Raw genomic sequence first — 25126 nt, forward strand, 5'->3', positions numbered from 1 at the left:
CTAAAATTGGAACCATAATATCCATGAAGTATTTTAATATCTTTACTTAAAAAAATTTATTTTCTCACAATCAGTTCTCATTTAAATAAATGTAATATCATTTCTTATAATAAGTTCCTTCAACAGACATTAATTATATAGAAGCTGAATAACACTTTTTTAAATACTAGGACTTGAATAATATTGAAGAGCTTTCTTAACTTAAAATATTATATTAAATATTGACTAGTTATATATAAATTGAGTATTATTTTATTTATTAAGTGCTAACAGTTAAAGAGTATTGGAGGACCTACTTAAATCTATAAGGATAATATTGGATATAGGCTATTTCTTTAACAATTTTTTTTATTATTATTTAAGTTTGTCTTAACAGTCATTCGTCAGGTGTTCGTAGATGTCAGAAATTTTTTATAAGTTTTCCTATCAGCAGAAGCTCGCTTAATGAATTCCCAATAAATACCTATCTCCGCTAATGATCTAGTTATCTTGCCGAAATAACTGTTTTTATAGGTTAGGAAGGGTTTGAGAGTGGATTCCTCAGGGGATATTATAAAGAGTGTTTCATATATTAAATTTTTAGGGGCGGGTCTCATGATATGGCCTACTAGTTCTATTTTTCTGTATTCTACCATTCTATAAATTGGGAGTGTGTCACATCTGGACCAAAGAATATAGTTAGTTGTATTATGTGGGAAGAAGGTTTTGATCAAATATCTAAGGCATTTATAAACAAAGGTTTGCATCTTATTTTTATCATGTTTAGTGCCACTCCAAGTTTCTATAATATAATACAAGGAAGTAAGTATTAGAACTTTGAATAGACCGATTTTCAATGATATTGATATTTGATATGATAATCATATTTTCATTAAAGGCCTTTTTAATCTAGCATTATTTAATTTGATTACATAGGCGTAGCCAGGGGGGGAGGGGTACAAAGGGAAATCCCCCCCCTTCAGAAATATATCACTTTTTTCTTAAATATCATTTTAAACTAATAAAAAATACGTTCCTTTGTCCCCTCCCCACTCCCTGTCTCTCAAAAATGTATGCATATATCTTCTTAAACAATAATGAAAGAAATAATGAGAGTTAATAATTTTTTAAATTTAAACTATTGACTATAATTTATATTTTTTTAAAAAGATTTATATATAAATATATATTAAAAAAGTGATACCAAAAATGTATTTTAAAAAATGAAATATAAGCCATATAATAAGACAAAAGTTAATTTTATATAATTACTATTAATAGATCTATAAAAATATTAAGTAAAATAATATATAAATATGATTTTTTATAATTTTATATAGTGAATTATTTTAATTTATTTTTCTTAAAAGTAAAATTTAATTACAAAATTATTAATATAATTAATTTATAAATTAAATAAAAAATTAACATAACCATATTCCCATTTTTTTTAAATTTCCTTCCAATTTATTTTTAAAATATATTTTGCAATTTTTTGACCGAGCAACAAGCATTATATTTGTTTTAAGATTGATATGGACATCAGAAAATATATTTTAAAGAATGTAAATGAAAAAGGTAATTCTATATTTATTATAATAAACATTAATTTCCTACCAAGATCATCATCGCAAGAAAATTGATTCAATTTCAAGTGAAAATAGGGTATCAGAAATATTATGTAACAATCATGAAAATATATCAAAAAAGCAGGAAATTATAATAAATTTAACAAGGATTGATGAACGAATATTTTATATTTATAATGAATTTATATATCTTTTTTTAGTGATGTTGCTGGGAGATAATAATTCTCTAAATATAAGAGACCTTGATTCAAGTAAGAACTATTTGAATATTAACATAATTATTATTATTAGTTGTTATTGATTCTCAAAAAGATGATCAAATATTAGAGATTGTGCTAGAGAATGAGAAAAGTAATCCTATCATCCAGGTAGTCCCAATATATTTTATTTTAATATCATTATGTAATTTGCATTTTTTTAAGTTAATATTGTTGATGAAAGATCTGCAGTAAATCTTATACAGTCAAGAGTTCAAAATATGGATAGTAAAATTTCTATTTTAAAAATATGTAAATAGTTTATTTAGGTACTTTACCATTTGACATAAGCAATTATGTTCAATTGGATGTAGCCCCCAAAGACTTTAATATACTAGAGAGTATATATAGGCCACCCAATAATTATAAATTTCCAAGAGATCTTTCTAGAAGGAAATTAAAAATTTAATTTAATTGGTTTACTTGGCCTTGGTTGGCTTATTCACCTTCACAAAATGGGGCTTATTGTAAATATTGTGTTCTATTTGGACCAAAATATGCTGGTAAAGGTGAACAATAATTAAAGCGACTTGTGAATTGCCCATATAGACGTTGGAAAGATGCAGGAGAGAATTTTGAAAATCATCAAAACAATTTATACCTTAAAAATACACAAAATATTATATCATCTCTTAGAGCAATTAATGCTAATGATAGAGATTCTATCATTCATATAATAGGTAAACCATTAAAAATTATTATAAGAGACCCACAAAGGTACCAGTTTAAATGGCCAACCTTTTGGGTTTCATATTTTATGGCCTTATAATTATTTATTTTTTATAAAAATCAAGGTAAAAGAAAATAGCAAATGAAAATAGACGAAAATTATCTCCTATAATAGATGCAATAATTACATGTGGAAATCAATGTATGGCATTAAGAGGTCATCGAGATTCAGGTTGTATATTTAAGGATGATACAAATGAAAATGATGAGAACTTTAGAGCTATTCTAGAAACTGGAGATGATGAGCTCAGGATTAACTTGTTAAATGCACCGAAAAATGCTACGTATTTAAGCCCCACCATTCAAAACGAAATCATTGATGTGTGTTATAATTTAATATTAAGAAAGGTAGTTGCCAACATTAACAAGTCTTCATTCTTTTCAGTCTTGGCAGATGAATCAACTGATATATCTGGCATAGAGCAAATGTCCTTGTGTGCTTGATATTTATATTCTGAAAATGGTAAAATTTATATTTATTTTATATAAATTATTATCATTTATATAGATGAAGTTCAAATAAAAGAAGACTTTTTGCAATTTATTCCGATTCAAGATATGAGAGGTGAATGTCTTGCTAACACAATTGATGTTCATCTTAAAAAATTTAAAATTAATGTTAATTTTATGCAGGGACAAGGATATGATGGTGCCCCTGCTATGAGTGGACATTTAAATGATATTCAATCATTTAATAAAAAAATATCCTACTATAATTTATGTACATTGTGCATCGCATTCCCTAAATCTAGCCATTTCTGATTGTTGCTCAATTCCCGTTATTCGTAGTACCATGGGTTTATTAAACTTTTATTTAAATTATAATCATATATTTAAAAAGGCACAATAGCCAAGGTATATGATATGTTCAAGTATCCAAAAAGATCTAATGTCCTCGAAAATATTCTGAGATGGATCCTACCACATGAATCGGATGCAGTTTTTCTTAAATTATTTGACCCGATAATTGTTGCCTTGAATGAAATATGGGGATGGACAGATACATCAGTGGTGGCAGAAGCCAATGAAATCTTGAAATCGATTCAAGGTCCTGAGTTTTTATTGGCCATTAATTGTATTAACACTCTCTTCTGCCACACAATATTATTATGCAGAGCCTTGCAAAGAGTGAACCAAGATATGGTTCAGGCATTGATCTTAACTGAAGATGCATATAATGCTATTTTACAGATAAGAAAAAATGCTGATTGTGAATTTAGAACGATTTTTAACAAAGTTAAAAAAAAAGTGCAATCTTATAATATGATAATAAGCATGCCAAGAATAGTATCAAGACAAGTACATAGGAATAATATTTCCTTACAATCAGTTGAGGAGTATTACAAAATTATTATTTTTATACCACTTATGGACACTTTTTTAACTCAGATTAAAGAACGTTTATTAAACCATAAACTTTTGCTAAGTAACTTTCAAATTTTGTTATCCTCTAATCCATCTGTGAACATTTCGGATGACATTAGAAATAAAATTCAGTATTTATATAATTTTTATTTGCAAGATATGGTAGGGACCGAATTATAAGTAATAAGTGAATTTAAATATTGGTTTGCCAATTTAAAAAGAATGGATATAAAGCCTGATAATGCATTAAATGCACTGAATATTTGTAAACAAATTGAATTTCCGAACATAACAAAATTATTTCAAATTTTAGCATGTCTCCCAATTACGACATGTACAAATGAAAGAACTTTCTCTAATTTAAGAAGACTAAAAACATACTTACGATATACTACCTCGCAAAATAGAATAAATGGTTTAGCGCTATTAAATATTCATCGGGAATTAACACCAGATAATACTAAAATAATTAATAAATTATCAAATTCTAAAAGAAAATTAGATATAACATTATAAATTATTACCACGTTTTTGTATGATCTATCTAATATTACACATAACATAAATTAATACCACATTTTTGTGTGATCTATCTATATTAACAATAAACTAATAAAAATATATATCATATTTCTTCCGGACTTATTATTTGTTAAAAAAAATTTTTAAATATATATATAGGATTAATAACCCTTCCCCCCCCCCTTAGGAAAATCCTGGCTATGCCTATGGTCTATTATATCCTGTTTAGTATTTCCTTTCTTGTTTAATATTACTCCTAAATATTTTAAATGTTAAACTTCTGCCACCAACTTCCCTTGAATCGTTATATTCATATGCGAAGGGGCGACTGATGAAGTCATCATCTTAGTTTTATTAATGTTTATTTCTAATTCAAAGAATCTAGCTTCATCAATGTTATCAACTAATAATTGAAGGTGTAATGATAATTCTCCCACCAGACTCATCTGCAAATGCCAGAATATTAAAGTTCCCGATGGACATCTGAACAGCACAAGATGTTTTGGCTTTCTTTATGATATAATTAGTAATAAAGTAAAACAGAATGGGAGACAAGACATATTCCTGTTTCAATACAATTTTTATAGGAACTTTCGGGGATTTCTTCCCTCCATGAATTAGGTGAACCAGTTTTTATAAATAATTTTTATCAGATGTATTAGTGTGCCTACCTCTTCCAAGGCCTTCCACAAACTAGCATGAATAATTTAATCAAATGCTTTTCTGAAATCAAGAGCGATGATAATCAATTGTCTTTTGCATATAATAGATTTTTCGATTTAAATTTTTAACACAAGAATGGCTTCATGTGTATTATGCCCCTCTGAATGATACTATTTAGTCTAGGTAATCATATTCCACTAATGGTCTGAGTCTATTAAGGATATGTTGATAAATATCTTATTGATTACCGAATGTGAAATTCTCCCGAGACATTTAGGACTCTTTGTTTTTGGAAAATTGATAAGGATGCCTGTTAGCCAATCACTTAGGCAAGATCCCTCACTCCAGACTGGTAATAATTGGAAGGAGGATCTCCGCGCATAAAATTGGGTCAGTTTTCAAAAACTCACTATGTATATTATCTAGCCCGCAAGCCTTATGTTTTTTTTGTTTTTTTATTATAGTTATTATTTCACTCTTGATAGGGGGGGGGGGTTATCTGTATTTACTGTTTGAGTAGTTGGTAGAGATTGTGTGGATGGGATCGGTACTATATGGGTGTGTTAGGGGCCCGAAGTTTGAGGAAGAAGGACGTTGATAGGAAGGAGATTGAGGGATCCAGTAGTTAAAGGTATAAGAACTTTGGTATGAAAAAGCCTGGTTAAATGATGTGGGTGGGGTCCCAATACTAAGTGGAAATGCTGATTTTGGAGATCGAGAATATGAGGCAGAAAATCGTAGAGGTTTTGGGAGTGCTGGTTTTGGAGGCCAAAAATTAGAGGTTAGGAGTGCTGGTTTTTGAGGCCAAAAATTAGAGGTAGAAGGTCGTTGGTGATGATATTGTAGTGAATGATGATAAGATGGTGGGTTAGAAGAGTCAGTAGGAGACATTGATATTAAAACTTATTAGCTTTAAAAAAAACAGCTAACATTATTTTCTCATATATAATACTTTAATGTTTTTGCTTGGTGAGAGGAAATAAATTATAATAAATAATTTAATTCCACAAACTTCTTACTAAAGCTATTTAAATGAAATATTTAATGTATTTTTTAAAATTTATAATTAATTAAATATTAAAATTGTGTGCTAATTTTAAAAAATTGGGTGCTAATCCTTAATCTCCAAAGAGTAGCTTTAGCCTTCAAAACATCCACAGGGCCGTAGCTACGAAAAAGAAGGGAGAGCAGGCCCCCTAAATTTTTTTGGCCCCCAATCAGAGTTGTCATGTCTCCCCCCATCAGCGGGAGACTCCCGCAATTTTTTAGTTTACACGCAGACATCTCTTTCCCGCAAAACTACCGCAATTGAAAATTTCCCGCAAAAATCTACCGCAACTTTTTAATTTCTCCCGCAAATTTTTTAAAAGTATTTTAACGTTTTTATATAAAAATAATAATTTTGAGAGACATTAATTGATTATTTTTATATTTTTAAAATATATTTTAAATATTTATTCGAAAAACATGTCTAGTTTGTAAATTTCTTTTTATCCTGTTTTATTTTTATCCAATAATAAATCAACATCATTTCATTCATATAAGTCAGTACAGGGGAGTATATCAACATCGATTGCAATACAAAAATATTCTCGAAAATAATAGATAATACAGACGCAACTACATTTGCTGAAATCGTATACATCTATAATGTAGTTCAACATTCACAGAGCTATATCATCACAAAGTGGGTCGAATCTTTTTCTCATGATATTTAACGACTCCAATATAAGTGCAAACCTTACTAGTGGCACAACAAAAATCATCAAGGCTATCACAAGTGTTTTAGTACCTGAATCCTAGAGGTCAATTCTAGACTATTTGAAAGATGTGCATCCATATGCAATTCTAAAAGATGCAAAGGGTAATATTAAAACATTTCCCTCGATCCTTAGCTATTTCAACAAGTATAAGAACATTTCATTAAAACTGTTAAAATTCTTTCCTCGGATAGTGAAAAATATAACAATGTAGCTAGCCACATAATGATATAATGCCTCTGTAAATTTTGGCAAAACCCAAATTTACCGAATTGAGGTAGCACAATAATGAATTAATACCAATTGGTTGTATTCCATATGCTACATAATTCTTGCAAGAAGGCAATTAATGTGCTATCTGCGGATGTCGAAATAATTGTGATGAAATGTTTTAACAAATTCATCAACTAAAAGAGTTAATGAATTAAAAGAGTTGGTGAAGTAGTCTGACTTGGAATGGTGTGAGTTGTTACGATATATACCTATCAGGTGGTTGTCGTTAATACCTGCCATCGATAGAATTTTAAAATTTTATAAACCCTGAAAAAAATACTTCTTTAATAAAGATTTTGAAAGCTGTCCAAAAATTTTGAAATATTTTTTCGAGTATGAAATGGCAGAAGCATATTTGGGATTAGTTTACATGTAGGAAATCTATTTCATGCAGTTAATATTCAGTTGCAATCAGAATATTCTTTATTAATAAAGATTCACAAAATCAGGCTACAGCTCTGTTCATCTCTACAGTTAAAAATTGATAATAAATTTTATGGCGCTATTGCTATAAATATTATATTAAAATGTTCAAATAATACTCTAATTAATACATTTTTAAATGAAGCAGATATTTTTATTAAGACAATTTTAGAATATTTACAATCAAAATTTGATTTTAATAACTCTATTTACAAATGTATAAATATATGACCTTGGAACAGAAACCATCAATTGATGGTTTATATAATTTAATAAATATATTAAAAATACCGAAAGACATTGATGTCTTGTTTGAGGAGATTTTGATTCTCTTTATTTTTTATGATTCGCCAATATACTTAAAGTTAGACGGTCTAAAAGCAGAGGAGAAATGGGTAGAATTTTTTCGTAATAACGATAAATCCCCATGCTTGGAAAAAATATGCCAGTATGTCTTCTCCTACCTCATTCTACTGCCTCATCCGAGCGTATTTTTAGCCTAATGAGAACTGCCTGGAAAAAGGAGAGAAATCTGATTGCTCTAACAACATTAGAGGCCGAGCTAATGGTTAACAAATATATAATATATCATGCCAGGAAATTTATAAATATCTCAATAAAGACGGTAAATATTTAGTTCTATTATTTAAATCTCAAATAAAATATAATTAAGTTTTAACAATGGTTGCATAAAATTTATTTTCAATTTTTAACTGTAAAGATGAACACATCTGCAGCATATTTTTGTGAATCTTTGTTAAGATTCTTCTGATTGTAACTACACATTAACAGTCAGTAGTAGATTTCCTACATGTGAAATCATTCATAAATATACCTCTGGCATTCATTATTGAAAAAAATTTTCAAAATGTTAGGACAGCTTTTATAATCTTTATTTAAGAAATATTTTAAAGGTTTATAAAATTTTAAAATTCCATCGATGGCGGGTATTAGGAACAGATCGCAACCAACATTGTGCTGACTCAATTCTGTAAATATACTCTGTTTTTACCAAATTCACTGAGGCATTATCAGATCAGAAAGCTGACATGTAATTTATTGATAATCTCGAATCTGATATATTTATCATTATAAGCTATGTCTTTGGATTTTTAACTATTTGAGGGGAAAAAATTTAATATTATTGAAACGACCTTAATTTTGTTGATTAGATGCATCTGTTGCATATATATATATATGTCCATCTTTCAAATCGTCAAGAATTGACTTACTGGATTTAGGTCCTAAAACATTGATGATAGCCTTGCTCATTTTTGTTCTACAGTATAGTTTTCATTTATATTAGAGTCGTTAAATATTATGAGAAAAAGATTCTACCAACATTGTGATGATAAGTATCTCTGTGAATGTTGTACTATAAGATAAGTGAATACAATTGCCGCAACTATAGTTGCATCTGTATTATTTCTTATTTTTGGAGTACCTTATTATGTATTTAAACGTGATACGTGATAATTAAGCGGTATCCCTAAAATGTTATGCATACACACGGTAGATTTCCAATTGCGGTCGTTTTGCGGAACATTCGCATAAAATATATTTTTAATTATAAAATTAAAATCGTTTTTTAATTTTATCTTGTTTACATTCTTTTATATTTAAAAATGATCGTTGGTTTTTTTTTATAAATTAATATATTTTAATAAATCAAGATGTTATTTTATTATGAAAAATAGTTACCGACTTTTTATTTACAGTGTTGTGATGATTTAATAAAACATATTGACGATTTAATTCAAACACATGCATATATAATTATAATCTTTACAAATGTACAATAAAAGAAATAATAAAAGAAATTTCAATAATACTTTGTCTATATTTTAATTATTATTGCAAATATTATCATTTTATATGAATGTGTTTAAATTTAATCGTCAATATGTTTCTTTAAATCATCACAACACTGTATATATACTAATTATAAAAAATAATAGGCGGATAATTAAGTCAATTCAAAATCCCGGCCGAAGGCCGCCCAAAAAATTTTTTTAGCAATTTTTATATTTCTACTCCAATTTTTATATTTCTCCCGCATAATACCAAAATTTTCCCGCAATTTAAAAATTTTGACCTGGCAACCCTGCCCCCCAATCCTAGCTTCCAGGAAAAATCTTTGGCCCCATAAATTTTTCCGGCCCCCCAAATTTAAAAAAATTTGTGTAATATTATATTATTCAAAAAACATGTCTAGTTTGTAAATTTCTTACTATACTAATTTATTTTTGTCCAATAATAAATCATCATTCATTCATATTTTATCATTTCCATGTGTGTTTGTGTATGACATTATATAGGCGCTTAATCACGTTTAAATTGTACATATTTCAATAATAATTATTTTATTTATTATGATTCAATCACATTATTATAATTATAATATAACCAGTTATTTAAAACAGTGGTGAATATTTTAGAATTATGAAAAAAAAATAGTGAGAAAACAACAATTTTGATTAACAAATAAACCTAATCTTTACTATCTTAAATCAATATTTATTTTATGCTATTTCTTAGCATACAGAAGCTACCTTTTCGTGGGATTGGTTTAAAAAAAATTACGGATTCTACAACTGATGAAAACATAATTATTCTTCTAGACTATTGATAGTAATGTTTTCATGCACCCTTCAAAAAGATCCTGAATTAAATAAAATTATAAAATTTATACCCAAAAATGCCCAATTTACATCACCCCAGATTAAAATCGAAGTAATATCTATTATGGCAGATATGGTGCTTGAATATATTTCAGATAAATATAACAAGAGATACCTTTTATTAATCTTAAGGCTGATGAGACAAATGATGCACAAGATTGTGAAAATCTGAACATAATTACGTTATATTTTTTCTGGAGAAGTCTAAGAAATTTAATATGAATTATTAATTTAGAATGTCTTTCTGCTGGAAATCATTACTAATTGCATTTTAAAGCAAATTAATGAGTTAAATTTCAGCGAATATAATAAGTCAGGCATATAATGGGGTAAACGTTGTGTCTGGCCAAAATGAAAGAGTGCAAACCCTACTTCAAAAAAAAATTAATAAAATGTTACTTTAATACATTGTTACAACCACATGTTGCATCTTGTGGTTCAAAATTGGTATAATAATATTGTTAATTTCTATTTATTTTTATTTATACAATACGTTGTATAAATCTTTAGGCGCTTTAACATATCCTGTAGCAGGCCATACTCTTAAGAGACTTTTAGACCAGAGGTGAAGTGGTCATTTAAAAGCATTTCGCATCTATGAGAATTTTGAGGCTATTAGTGAAGTATTATTTTACTTTTCTAATAGAACTCTTAATTCAGAGGTTTCCTCTCATGATTTAATCTAAAACTCTGGTCTTGTATCTCAATGCGTTAATATAAATTACGTTATATTAGCCATTATAATTTATGAGATATAATAACAATAGATCCACTAAATAAGTATCTACCGTCAGAAGGTACTAATCTAGTGGATGCTAAAAATTGTATTGATTCTACTATCAATATATCAAAAAATAAAAGAAGCGATAATTCTTTTGATTTGATTAGAAGCCTGAAAAACTTTTAGCAAAATTTAATTTCACTCCCCAGATATCATCAAGGGTACGTAAGACGCCTATAATTTTTCAAGATTTTTTAGTCGAGACCATATTACGATTTGATTGTGTAAAAGACTCCAATTGGAGTTCTTTAAAAAGAAATTATTATGAAATTATTGATTACATTGTGTTGATCGTTTTTTAGATAGATTTACACAAGATGACTATACTATAATGTTTTAATGCATTGTCCCCCTTTGCCCCTGATTATTATATATCGGATAAAATTTCCCGATTAAAATAATTATTAAACTTAAATATGTAAACGTTACATCATGAAATGAAAATAGTTAAAGAATTATTAGCTGCAGAAGTTAAAGAAACACATAAGTTTGTAAATATCCTAAATATTATGCATAAAAATAATATCATCATGCATTTAAAGAACTGTATAATTTCTACTCAGCAGCCATCATCATTAGGATACCAACGGCTTCTTGTGTGGCCTCTTTCTCTACAATAAAGAGAGTTCTAGAGCACTAGAAAATCAATGAATCAATGTAAGCAAAATTTAATATTGATGGCTTATGAAAAAAGAATAACACAACATTTATCCTTTAATTTATTTATATTTTAAATATAAAAATCGTCGTATTATATTATAGTATTATTTTGTATAGTATTATTTTGTATTCATATTACATTAATAAATTTTTAATAAAAATAGCAAAAAATTTCTATGAATACTTATTTATTTGTTTTATTTAAAAAATATAGTGACCCCTCAAGTAAGCAGCTAGCCCCCCTAGCTGAAAATTCCTGGCTACGGCTATGTACATCCATATCATAAATTTTTATACAAAAATATTTGCATTTAAAAATATTATTATTTGAATAATATTCTGGAATATTATATCAAATACGAATAATAACTATTGAACAAAACAATCTAATCTATTATCATATAAGAAAGAGAAATTTTTTTTTATTTCAGGTCCAAATTTTTTCTTTCACCCGAAACTATGATAAATTATAATTATTATTAATAGTATTTATATATATTGTCAAAACCCTACTTTGTTACAATTATAAATAATCACGATAATTTATAAATTATAAAATTGCAATTTATTCATCATTTCTTCTACGAACTAAAATTAAAATGGCAGCCACCATACTAAATTGGAGAAAAGTGACTAATTTTCAAGGGCCAGCCCTAAGACCTAGACATGGACACAGGGCTGTCGCGATAAAAGAGTTAATGGTAGTGTTTGGAGGTGGCAATGAAGGAATTGTTGATGAATTGCATGTTTTTAACACAGGTTTATTATTATTTATAAATATTTAAAAAATTTTTTTAGCCACAAATCAATGGTTTACACCATCTGTTAAAGGTGATATTCCACCTGGATGTGCAGCTTATGGATTTGTATGTGATGGTACTAGATTATTGATTTTTGGGGGCATGATAGAATATGGACAATATTCAAATGAATTATATGAATTACAAGTAATAATTATTATTTTAAAAAAATCTATTTTTATTTTAGGCAAGTAGATGGGAATGGAAAAGATTAAAACCTAAACCACCTAAACATGGTCCAATCCCCTGTGCTAGATTAGGACATAGTTTTACACTTATTTTAGGCAAAGTTTATTTATTTGGTGGTTTAGCTAATGACAGTGATGATCCCAAGATTAATATTCCAAGGTTTTTTGTAATTTTTGAATCATAACCTAGTTTAAATTAGATATTTGAATGACTTATATATGCTAGACTTAAATCCCAGCTGTATTTCATTGAATTGGGATATTCCTACCACTCATGGAACTCCTCCTTCTCCCAGAGAAAGCCATAGTGCAGTGGCCCACATGGGAAAGGATGGAAAATCACCCCAGATAATTTTTTATGGAGGTATGAATGGTAATAGACTAGGTGATCTATGGATTTTTGATATAAGTACATTTTATATTGAATTTGTAATGATCAAAATATGATGTCTAGATTCTATGCAGTGGATTAAACCACAATTAAATGGCATTCCACCTTTGCCTAGAAGCTTACATTCTGCAAATTTAATAGGCAACAAGTTTTAATTATGTTATAAGCTTTAATTTATGATTATTATATATATATAGAATGTTTATATTTGGAGGATGGGTGCCTTTATTGCAAGAAGATGCAGATTCAATTTCACATGAAAAAGAATGGAAATGTACTAATTCGTTAGCAGTGTTAAACTTAGGTTTTTTTATTTATATTGTATATATATATTAATTTTTTTTATGATAATTATTTTAATAACTATTTTAATCTATAGAGAGCTCTTTATCTAAATCATCATGATATCTTAAATAAATCCAGCAACCTCACCCCAAAGCTTGGCCTAGGTATACAAGGGCAGTATAAATTTTTTTGAAAATAAACCTAGGTCAGACAGATTATTTTTTTGCTTCTATAAACCTTGTCAGGGCTGAATATTTTGAACAACTATTATATAAAATGTTTCATTGTATCATTTCATCTAGTGCAAGGTCTGATCTTTGGTCTGAACCAGATCAATGTTCTTTGACCAGATCATGGTCTAAAAAAATCAATCCAGTTAGTGGTCCTAATTAAAGAAATGGGTCCTGGACTGGTTTTTAAAATTTTTTTTTTTTAAATATTTTTGTTTTTACCTCTTTTAATTCTTGCTTATTGGGACTAAGTAAAATGCTTCTCTGATAGACTTATGGTTTTTTTCATATTGCAAAATGAAAATGAGTTAATTAAAAAATAAAATAAATATTCTAGAAAAAAACATAAAATAAAATACACAAAAAAAATTAGTTAAAAAAATAAGATTAATTAAATAATAAAACAAAATTACGACCAGTCTGGACAATCCAGACTGTGTACCTCAAAAAAATATTAGTATGGTCCTCGTCTAAGACCGATAGGACTGGGCCATAGACTTTTACTATTTACCAGAGTTGTTAAAAGATACTTTTTAAATGGATCTAGATACAGATACATAGTCTCAAAAGTTATCTAGATACAGATACAATTTTTAAATGTATCTATATACAGATACATTTTTTATTATGCTCTTATAGGTTTGCATAAACCTAAATTAATATTATATTGTGAAAAGGTCATGGTAAAGCAATAGAACTTGTTGTTGCTTCCTCTTCTTCATCGATATAGATCTAAATAAATATATAAACTTAAAAATTTAGTTATAAAATAAAATTTACCATTTCCATATTGTAATATTAAAATTTATATGGTTTATTGATAAACTCGGACATAATATTTAAATTAATGAATATTTATATATATTTTTTATATATAAGTTTTAATATTTTATGTATATATAATTCTTTATTATAGTATTAATAAATATTAATATATATATATATTTATTTATTTCATAAGCTCATATGAAATAAAATAAATTTTACAGTCAAATATTTTTATTTATAATAAAAAAAAGGGGTATATAAAATGTATCTTAAAAAGTATCTAAAACAGATACAGATACCTCTAAAAAAATATATAGATACAGATATCTTTCTAAAAAATATATCTAGATACAGATACTACATATTTATATTAACAACTCTGCTATTTACATCTCATATTTCCTTTTCAAAGCCATTTATATTTCCTTAGAAAATACTTAATTATTTAATTTAAAAAAGTTAAATAGTTTTGGTTGTGAACACTTATTTGAAGACAAAAATTATCTAGGATGAATACCAATCAAATTTCAGCCCAAAATTAATTCCAATACTTTATTTCAATATGAGTCCAAAAAAATAATTTTAAATTTACAAGGATTTAAACTAAAAAAATGAATTATCATTACAATTTGATCCCTTTTTATATGGGAGCTCCTGTAAAAAAATAATATAAAAAATAGCTTAAGATAACATTATTATAAAAAATCATTCTAAAACTAAAAATAAACCTATATAAATTAAAAATAGCTTAAAAATAAAATACAGGATGAACAAAAATCGAATACATATATTTAATTAGAAAAATATAAATCATGACTGATCCTGATTACATTTAAAACTCGAATCCTCACTAACTGTGACATTTACCCTTTTTCCCCAGTCCGTTCTCAGCCCTGACCTGAATTCTCTCTTTCTCACAACCATATAGTCATTCCATATCATCCCTTGCCCAATGCCCTTCATTTCGGCACTTGACACGGTTTTACATTCAATATCCATTTCTCCTTTCGCTCCTACCTCCGCCATACTTTTCACATTGATAGCATTCGAACTTTCTCCCTACGGAAAGCTTACTATTGTATCTATTTTTTTAAATTTTTTGTTAAATGACACAATTTTAATTTGTCATTATCCATTCTACTATACCAGATAAATAAAATAGTTATTAATTTAAGAGACAAATTATTGTAATTTTTATTCAATGATATACAGCATTGCAAAATAAAATGCATTTAGTCAAAAATAAATAGTAAGTTCTCTTTTTCCATGGTATTAATTAAATAATAATCTTCAAGATTAAAAATAATTTTAAAGTTATTTTATATTGAATTAGCTGAAAAATTAACAATTAAATTCCAAATTGATATCTTTCTTTCTTAAGTCCAACTATGAATTTTTTTTGTAAAACCTAGGCAGTAAAAAAAATTTTAAACAATAGGGCTGAATGTACAAATATTTAAAAGAAATTATAGCAGCAAGGCCTGGAAATGTAAAACTTAGGTTGGGTTACAAACCCAAGCCATGCTTTGCATTGATACCCCCACAGGCCTCTGATAATTATGTTCTATAATATATTATTATTTTATATAATTAGTTAATGATTTAAATTTCTACCGAAATTAAGAGACATTAACATGGGAACCATTAACATTGGATTTGTATGAAGATAATTTACCAAGACCTAGAGCTGGGCATAGTGCTGTTACAATTAATAAAAGACTTTATATATGGAGTGGAAGGGATGGTTATAGAAAGGCTTGGAATAATCAAGTTAAAAATCAGATTTTTTATAAATTTAGAAATGAAATGATTGATTTTTCTATTTAAAACAAAAATATCAATCAGTTTTTCTATATCTTTAATCAGGCTATCACACTCATATTAATTTATATCCTGTTATTTCAAAACAATTTGAATCATTTTTAGGAAATTTTTTGAGGTATTAATCTTAAGCCACAATTTTTATTTGACTTAGCCTTATCTAAACCAAAGCTTGCTTTTTACAAATTAACCAGTATTAATATAAATATAGTTATATATTAAGTCCTCAGTTTAAAATTAGGTCCAGTTAAATTCAAAACAACTTATTCTACTTTTAAGATATGAAGTTTATTTAGAAAATTTGAGATTAAAATACAAAATAAATTAATTAAGATTTTGAACTTATTTATTCATGAAGATTATGCTTTAAAAAAAGGTATGCTGCAAAGATTTGTGGTTTTTGGAAAGTGAGAAACCAATGGCTCCATCAAAAATTCAATTGGTGAAGGCAAATAATACAAGCTTGGAAATTAGTTGGACCCCTGTACCAACAGGTTAGTAAGGCTATATAATTCTTATTAAAGGCTGACAAAAGATTTTTGGGCCAAACAATATAAATTATGGAACTTTTATGAACTGGGCTGTGCCAAAGTTTTAAAAATGTTTGTAAAGTTAATAATTAGGCAAATTTAAGTAGTTTTCCTTCATAAAAAAAATATATATAGGCTGGGCATTTTGTACATAATATATTTTATGGGCCAGGTAAAAATAATTACATACTAGACTAAAAAACCCCAATGGAAAATTTCCACAGGCTTTAGGCATTGCTGACCTCTTTTTTAATTGTTATCTGAATTATGGAAGAACCCAAATTTATCAGTTTATAATAATTATGTTAAGTTTTTACCAGTTTTAATTTGTATTTAATGGTTTTTTAAATAAAGGTGTATTAATATATTAACTTGTTATAGTTTAGACTTTACAAAAAAATTTAAAATTTAATATCTATAAACAAAATATCTAGCGGAATATTATGTTATACAAATTCAAAAATACGAACCTCAAATCCTTCCCACATCTCTTGAAAACGCGCAATCTATTAACAAGAAAGGTGGTAGGCTTGGATTAATGGTACCTACCTCTTTTTCTAACCTTGCCACAAATATGGGAAACAACATTAGCTCTTCCATCATAAATTTTACGAATTTTCAAGGTTTCATACATCATTTATACTTGTTATTTTTTTTGATACGGAGTATTTTATTTATTACTGGGCTTAATGCTATCTTTCTTTTCTTTCTAATTTAAATTATATTATAATTTAACGGTTGAAAATTATTCAGGCATAATCAATACCTCAAACCAAAACATCACTAATCTTCTGCCACAATCACTCAATAGCAACTCCATGTTATATCGGTCCTCTTTGCCACTTCAAACCTCTCTTCCTTCAATACTAACCGGGGGTGGTAGCAAAGGAATGATGCTTTACTCCAATTCTAATAATATAATTCTTAATAATAACTCTCTGAATAGTTTTGTTAGCACTGCTGTGAATAAAATTCAAATGCCCCAAAAGCATGTGAAACTTTCCTTGTCCAATGCCCTTCCTAAGTTACCACACAGCATAGGCATAGGAAGTGCCGCCTCTACCACTGGTATTGTTAATTTCGGGACCAATAACAAGGTTAAAAATAACGGCATCTTGGTTAATTCCATGACAAATCGACCAGAGATTTGGATGACCTTTTTAAAATGAATGAAACTTGGCATAAAAGTTAAATAGATTGTATACTTTACACGAATTCAAATTTTGCCCTAGCTCAAATATATCCAGAGTTATGGGCCTTCAAATTTCGATGAGAGTCTTTTCCTCTTAACAGATCTTAAAATACTCAAAATATTTTTTGGTATAAAGTAACAAATTTTATATCATTTGTAGCCCTTAAAATTCTCTAAGAATATGCAAAAATTATTTAAAAAATATCTTTAGTGTCGTTATATATCAGGTAAAACTAAAAAATTATTTTGAATAGTGTTCCATCATGAAATGTGTTTATTACCAATATATTTATATATTTAAGTAAAAATATTAATGGAGAAAATAAGAATTTAGGTTTTTTTTAGTTTATAATTTTAGGAATAGATTAATTATAAAGGGCGTTTGAAACGATGAAACTCATCAAATATGTTTATTACTAATGTATATATATATATTTAAATAAAAAATATAAGGCGCTATCTATAAAAAAATATGTATTTTTATAATATTTCTAGTGCATTTAATAATTTTATAAATATTAATGGTTCTTATTTATAAAATATGTTATAATTTACTTTAAAAATATCGCCTTTTATATTATTTGATTTATTTATTCCTAAAATTATAAAAACTAAATTTAAATTCTTATTTTATCCATTTATATTTTTTACATAAATTTGAAATATTTTGGTAGTAAACCTATTTGATGAGTTTCATCGTGTCAAACGCTCTTTATAATTGACTTTTCTATACCTAAAACTATAAAAACTAAATAAAATTTTAATTCTTGTTTTGTCCAATCATATTTTTACTTAAATATATAAAGATATTGGTAATAAATACATTTCATAAGTGTTATCATTTTAAATGGAGCACTTTTCAAAATAATATTTTTTTGTTTTGCCGAAAATTCAACGACACTGAAGATATTTTTAAAATAATTTTTGCATTTTCTAAAGGAGAATTTTAAGGGCTACAAAATGATATAAAATTTTTACTTTAGACAAAAAATATTTAGAGTATTTTACAGGGTAAGATATTATAATAAAAACAAAAAGTTAAAAGAATGAAACAGTATGTGTCTTTATTTTTACATAATACTTAAAAAATAAATGACGATTCATTAATATATAACAAAACAAACACTACAAAAATACATATGGTAAAATTTTAATGTAATTTTTTTGCATTTACAATTTTTATATTACTTAAATTTTTTTATATAAAATACAGTTTAATATTTTTATCAAATGTTTAATATATGACAAATTTTATATAGTAATACAAATTCATTTACATCAAATCCTGATCCTGTTTATTCTAATTCATAAATGTTTAATATACGACAAATTTTATATACTAACACGAATAATACAAATTCATTTACATCAAATCCTGATCCTATTTATTCTAATTCAATACCTAATATATCTGATACATATTCAATTCTCCCTTATTGTATAAAAATATTGAATATAGCCAGAGAAAAAATATTTTTCTTAGACGAGACAGGCATAAATTTACATGTTGTACCTGTTTACTCTCGGGCACCATACAATGTTATACCAACTGTTAAAGTCCCACCATCTAATGGTAAAAATTTAAGTATATTATGTACTATGGGAATCGAAGGTGTTATACTTTATCGCATCATCGAGGGAGCTTATAATAGTCTACTATTTCGAAAATATATGATAGAACTAATTAATATCATACCAAGGGATGCAGTTATTGTTATAGACAATGCATCCATCCATAAAAGTCACCTCATTGATAGTTTTAAAGTGCGAGTAGAATTTTGCTCCCCTATTCGCCTCAACTTAATCCAATAGAGATTTTCTTTGGCGTATTATAAAACAAATATAGGTCAATGAATCCCCAACCAAATACAAGAAACGAAATCGTTCATAATGTAACATCAATTCTTAATGAATTTACTATTCCTTATTACTTTTCAAGTTATTATAATAAAATGCATCAATATTTGGAGAATGGTTATCGAGGACAACCATTGAATTAAGGTAAATTTATAAAAATATAATTTATATTTAAATATATTTTAAAGGAATATAGAAAATCGGAATACATAAAGAAAAAACGAAAATTAAAATATCCAATTTTTTATATTTTAATGCATTTTTTAAATCTGTTTTGTCATACATTATATATTTGATCGTCATTTATTTTTTGAGTATTATATAAAAATAAAAAAACATATGGTTAAATCTTTTTAATTTTTTGCTTTTATTATATTAATTTACCCTGTAAGATTCGTTAAAAGAGGAAAAGGCACTCATCGTACTTTAAAGACCCACACTCGGGATACATTTGAGCTAGGACATTAAAATTTTGAGTTGTATAAAATATACAATCTATTTAGCCTTCATGCCAAGCTTCATTCATTTAAAAATGTTCGTCCGAAAATCACCTTATTTTGGTCGATTTGTCATGTTACCCTTTGCAAAAATATCTTTTTTAAAAAATTTGTTCTATTTAAACAGCATAATAGGTAATAAATGATAGGAACTTTTTAACAAAATGCTCAAATTTGTAAATCCCGTTCTTGTGGAATCTGGTATAGGATCATACGAGCCTGCCCGAAGTGGGTTTGGACCTTAAAAATGGGCCTAGAAAATTAAATATAACTTGGGCATAGGAAATAAAAATAAAATTAATATTCTCATCTTTATTAAATAAATTGATAATTAGAAATTCTATAAGATTAGGAAAAAGCTTATATTTAACTTTAGATAGCAGTGTGAATAATTTAAAATAATTAGGACTGTGCCAATATTAAATATCAGATCCGGGCCAAAATTTAATTATTTTTGCTTATTTTATGATTGTATATATAATTATATAATTTTTTTTATTTTATACAAAATTTCATAGTAATATATGGATAAAAAGAACCAAAATGCAATTTATTTGTAATTTTTTTAAAAATAAATTGAATTCTTTTAAAAGGTAGTATAACTAAAAACTTGGTATTATTTTTTGTAATAATATCTGCAACAAGTAAAGAGTTTAAACATATCTAACGAGTCACATTCGGTTAATGTTGTTATACGGGTTGATTTCGCGATTTTTGAAAACGGCTAACTCAAGTAGCAAATATAAAATTACTCAAGTTTGAAGATTTTTCTCATAGGATGACAGAAAGGTTTGAGTATTTCTTGGCGAAATTCAGGGCTTAGATAATATTATTTTGGCTTCTAATTTAGCCCTTCTAAAAAATCGGCTAAATCATGCTGTTTGGCAACGATATATTTAGCTAATTGCCAAATTTTAAATGAGATGATTTACTTTTTGAAAATCAAAACACTTAATCTTTCGTGAAAATTACTTAGGCCTTTTTTATTGGAAAATATTAATTTTTAATAACGGTTTAAAGATAGATGATAAATAATAATAAATATCTTATCTATTATCATATCGGTTTTACAGTAATATCGGAAAGAATCGATGAAAAATTTATGGATCGGCACAGCCCTAAAAATAAATTTAAAATGTTTTATGTCTCGCTATTTTCATATTGAATACATGAATGTATCATTTCCACATTCGCATTATTTATAAAAATAGTTATTTGGATCGATATTTTGATCAATAACTTTAATTTTTATTTAGTTTTTATTCATTAAAAAGTACATATTACAACATTAAAGTCAGCTAGAGTCAATGTCATAAGCTGTAGCACCTACTTGCAATCACTAATACTATTAGTATTGAACTCGAATTATTTTATAGGATGAAATAATATTTCACTGTCCAACATTTTGGATCATGTGAGTCATTATATTTATTATAAAAATAGTAATGTTTGGATAATTCCAATTTGTTGATTGTATTTGTTTAGAAAATATTTTATATTTATTATATCCATAAATTGCCCAGAGTTACATTATGCGATACATTTTATAGCGATAGCTAGTGACCATGATGCTTCACTTTTGGTTTTTGAACATCTAATATATATAATCTCCATAATCAAAACATGATCGTTTTCATATATTCCTAATATATTTAAAATTTAAGGAGACTATATAGTGTAATGTTATTTTTTTGTTCTCTACGAGAGTCGAACCACAAACGTCCCGTTTCAAAGGCGTATGTTTTAAGCATGCACCAACTTGAATATAATTAAATTTAAAATATTAATTATATATATATTAATTATTAGCTGATATTTTTAAAATTTTGGGGTAATTATTTAGTTTGTATGGTACTAAATATATTTTATTAATAAATTTTATATAAATATTAAAATTTAGGAGAAAAAGAGGTAAAATTGTTGCAATGTATACCGTGAGCATTTATTAGAAATATCAAAATTTAAATTTGTGATGGAAATCATATTGGATAAAATTTAAAATAGAGAAGCTTTAAGATTTTTGAATTTTAAATATAGGTTATACATTGGCCTGAAAATTTTTTTTTTGCATACATAGTCAGGCCTGATCAAAAAACCAAGTCCCATGCAACTTTTATAAAATTTTGCCATTTATTTTTATAATTTAAAAAAATGTCTTAAATTTAATTTTATATTTAGAATAAAATTTAGATTTGTGATAGAAATCATATTGGGTAAAATATAAAATAGAAATGCTTGAAAACTTTTTTATTTTAAATATGGGCTAGACATTGGTCTGAAAGTTTTTTTTTGCAGAAATCGCCAGGCCTGATTAAAAAATCAAGCCCATACAACTTTCATATTCTGATTTTATTTAAATGAATTATGACTTTTAAATATTTTATTTCAGTTCTCAACTAACAATTATGGTCTTTGGCGGGCTTGAGAAAATTTTCCCAACAATATTGTTTTCAGATATTTACCTATCTCCAGGCTTGGGAAAAAATTACAAAATTATTATGGGGTGGCCAGGTTTGAGAAAAAAAATTTCAGGCTAATATTCAATATGATTTCTATCACAAATTTAAATTTTATTCTAAATATAAAATTAAATTTAGGACATTATTATTAAATTACAATAGAAATAAATGGAATATTAAATTAAATTTAAGACATTGTTATTAGATTATAATAGAAATGAATGTCAAAATTTTATGCAAGTTTCATGGGACTTGATTTTTTGATTAGGCCTGGCTATGTCTGCAAAAAAAAATTTCAGGCCAATGTCTACCACATATTTAAAATTAAAAAATTTCCAAGCATCTCTATTTTAAATTTTATTCAATATGATTTCTATCACAAATTTAAATTTTATTCTAAATATAAAATTAAATTTAAGACATTATTATTAAATTGCAATAGAAATAAATGGCAAAATTTTGGCAAAGTTGCATGGGACGTGGTTTTTTGATCAGGCCTATCTGTGTCTGCAAAACAAAATTTTGAGACCAATGTCTAGCCCATATTTAAAATTCAAAAATTTTGAAGCATCTCTATTTTTAATTTTAACCAATATGATTTCTATCACAGATTTAAATTTTGATATTTCTAATACCCTTAATGCTTACAGGTTACATTGCAACAATTTTATCTCTTTTTCTCCTAAATTTTAATATAAAGCATATTTAGTACCATATACACAAACTAACTAATTACCCTTCAACCCCGTCATTCTTGACGGGTTATTAGCTAGTATTAATATAATAGATATCGTACGAATATTTTCTTATAGTCGTGAATAGTGTTTTAGATAATAAAATTTTATATTGTTTCTCTGGGGAGGAAGTAACCATGGAATTTAATATCATTCAACTCTTTGAAACAATCAAGATATATATATGTATAGTATTTCTGTTGATTAATTCATTAATCTCTCCAATTGCACTCATATTGTATATTTCGATTTTTTAAAGACCTATTCAACTTTTTTGGTTTTAGGGTCATTCCATGTCAAATCAAACACCTCATATGCTCACTTCTTTCAATTTTGATAAAAATTTTTAGGCACCTCATATGTACCGATATCACTTTTTGGAGGCCAATCCGATATTAAATTGATATCGGCCGATTACCGATCCGATATTATATCTAATTTTGTATTCTGTAAAGATACCAATGTTTTTAATTTGTAATATACTTTTTATTAGTATAACATCTATAATTTAATTATACCATAACTTATGTCATTTTAATATATTATAATGATCAGTTATAGTTTATATTCAATTATATTGCAATTCTGAAAATATATAAAAAATTTTATTGTTAAATCACTTTTATATAATAAGTAACACTAACAACATCTATATACATAATAAGTAATAAACAAATATATTATGAAATTTGAATAAATATTTAAAATAATATTTAACATTAATATATCGAAGATTTCCTTTTAGAAATACCGAAATTTCCAATTTATCAGAAATCAGTCTGCGGCGATATCAATATCACCAGCTTCACTAAAAACAGATTCTGAAGAGATTATCGCACAAAACAGAATGTGCAAAAAAATAACAATATAACAGAATTAGTGTTGCGTAATCGGCTAATTTTAGCCGACTAAAAACGGCTTAGCCGAGATTTTAGGTGGAAAAATCGGCTAAGCCTAATTAGGTATAGCCTAAAAATCGGCTAAGCCTAATTAGGCTAAGCCTAAAAATCGGCTAAACCTAATTAGGCTAAGCCTAAAAATCGGCTAAACCTAATTAGGCTAAGCCTAAAAATCGGCTAAACCTAATTAGGCTAAGCCTAAAAATCGGCTAAGCCTAAAAATTGGCTAAGCCTAAAAATCGGCTAAGCCTAAAAATTGGCTAAGCCTAAAAATGGGCTAAGCCTAAAAATTGGCTAAAATAAATTATTCAAAATTCTGCATCGATGCTTAGCATTAATTATTATTTATTTATTTTAGTAAAATAATTTATTTTATTTATATTTAATGTAAATATTTTATTATTATCACAAATAAACATGATAGGATTTAATATTTTTTATTTATATTATTATATTTTGAAATGAAAATAAATTTATTTATTTGATGTTTTTTTAATAAAAAAAAATAATATGCTGCTATATTGTAAAAATGTAATATTCTTTAAATATAATTTATTAGTGATTTTCACAATCTTCTTTGTAAATACATCTTTTATTGAGGAATTATATTGTAAATTTTATTAGATAAATACACAATCTTTTAGGTGAAATTTATCATTTTTTTAAAATTATCTATTTATTATTAAATGAGGTGGATTTTATGAAACTTTTTTGATGTTATTTTATATGATCTTTTTAAGGATAATATTTTAATGTGACAATTGTCATAATCGTTCTTTTATAAGTTTTTTGA

General features: G+C 26.6%; 2 protein-coding genes across 4 annotated transcripts in view; both read left to right on the forward strand.

Annotated features, from left to right (window-relative positions):
* Nucleotides 1–2698: 2698 nt before the first annotated feature.
* On the forward strand, nt 2699–4435 carry LOC135924347 (uncharacterized). The gene is made up of 5 exons (XM_065459405.1): nt 2699–2990; nt 3063–3119; nt 3396–3790; nt 3944–4050; nt 4141–4435. The coding sequence occupies exons 1-5, from the start codon at nt 2699–2701 to the stop codon at nt 4433–4435; spliced, it is 1146 nt and encodes a 381-aa protein (XP_065315477.1).
* Nucleotides 4436–12201: 7766 nt separating this feature from the next.
* The window catches only part of LOC135923383 (host cell factor 2-like), a 53009-nt gene continuing 40084 nt past the window's right edge, over nt 12202–25126 (forward strand). For 2 of the 3 annotated variants that reach the window (XM_065458088.1, XM_065458089.1), the window contains exons 1-10: nt 12202–12441; nt 12481–12629; nt 12670–12830; nt 12871–13079; nt 13125–13209; nt 13259–13365; nt 15969–16114; nt 16542–16659; nt 17130–17318; nt 17449–17792. In XM_065458088.1, the coding sequence (XP_065314160.1) occupies nt 12282–12441; nt 12481–12629; nt 12670–12830; nt 12871–13079; nt 13125–13209; nt 13259–13365; nt 15969–16114; nt 16542–16659; nt 17130–17318; nt 17449–17792 (1668 nt within the window). In that variant the 5' untranslated portion in view covers nt 12202–12281. The remainder of the gene's footprint in view (nt 12442–12480; nt 12630–12669; nt 12831–12870; nt 13080–13124; nt 13210–13258; nt 13366–15968; nt 16115–16541; nt 16660–17129; nt 17319–17448; nt 17793–25126) is intronic. The other variant, XM_065458090.1, reaches the window with a different exon arrangement.

This window comes from Gordionus sp. m RMFG-2023, chromosome 2 (genome assembly GCF_954871325.1).
Source record: "Gordionus sp. m RMFG-2023 chromosome 2, tfGorSpeb1-WG-v2, whole genome shotgun sequence".
Taxonomy (NCBI): Eukaryota; Metazoa; Nematomorpha; class Gordioida; order Chordodea; family Parachordodidae; genus Gordionus; species Gordionus sp. m RMFG-2023.

Excerpts from the sequence above, each read along its gene's own strand:
- LOC135924347 (XM_065459405.1), top strand. The coding sequence starts at position 2,699 with ATGGCATTAAGAGGTCATCGAGATTCAGGTTGTATATTTAAGGATGAT. Across the intron at positions 2,991-3,062 it reads CATAGAGCAAATGTCCTTGT|ATGAAGTTCAAATAAAAGAA; the intron begins GTGCTTGATATT and ends TCATTTATATAG. Across the intron at positions 3,120-3,395 it reads TCCGATTCAAGATATGAGAG|GCACAATAGCCAAGGTATAT; the intron begins GTGAATGTCTTG and ends ATATTTAAAAAG.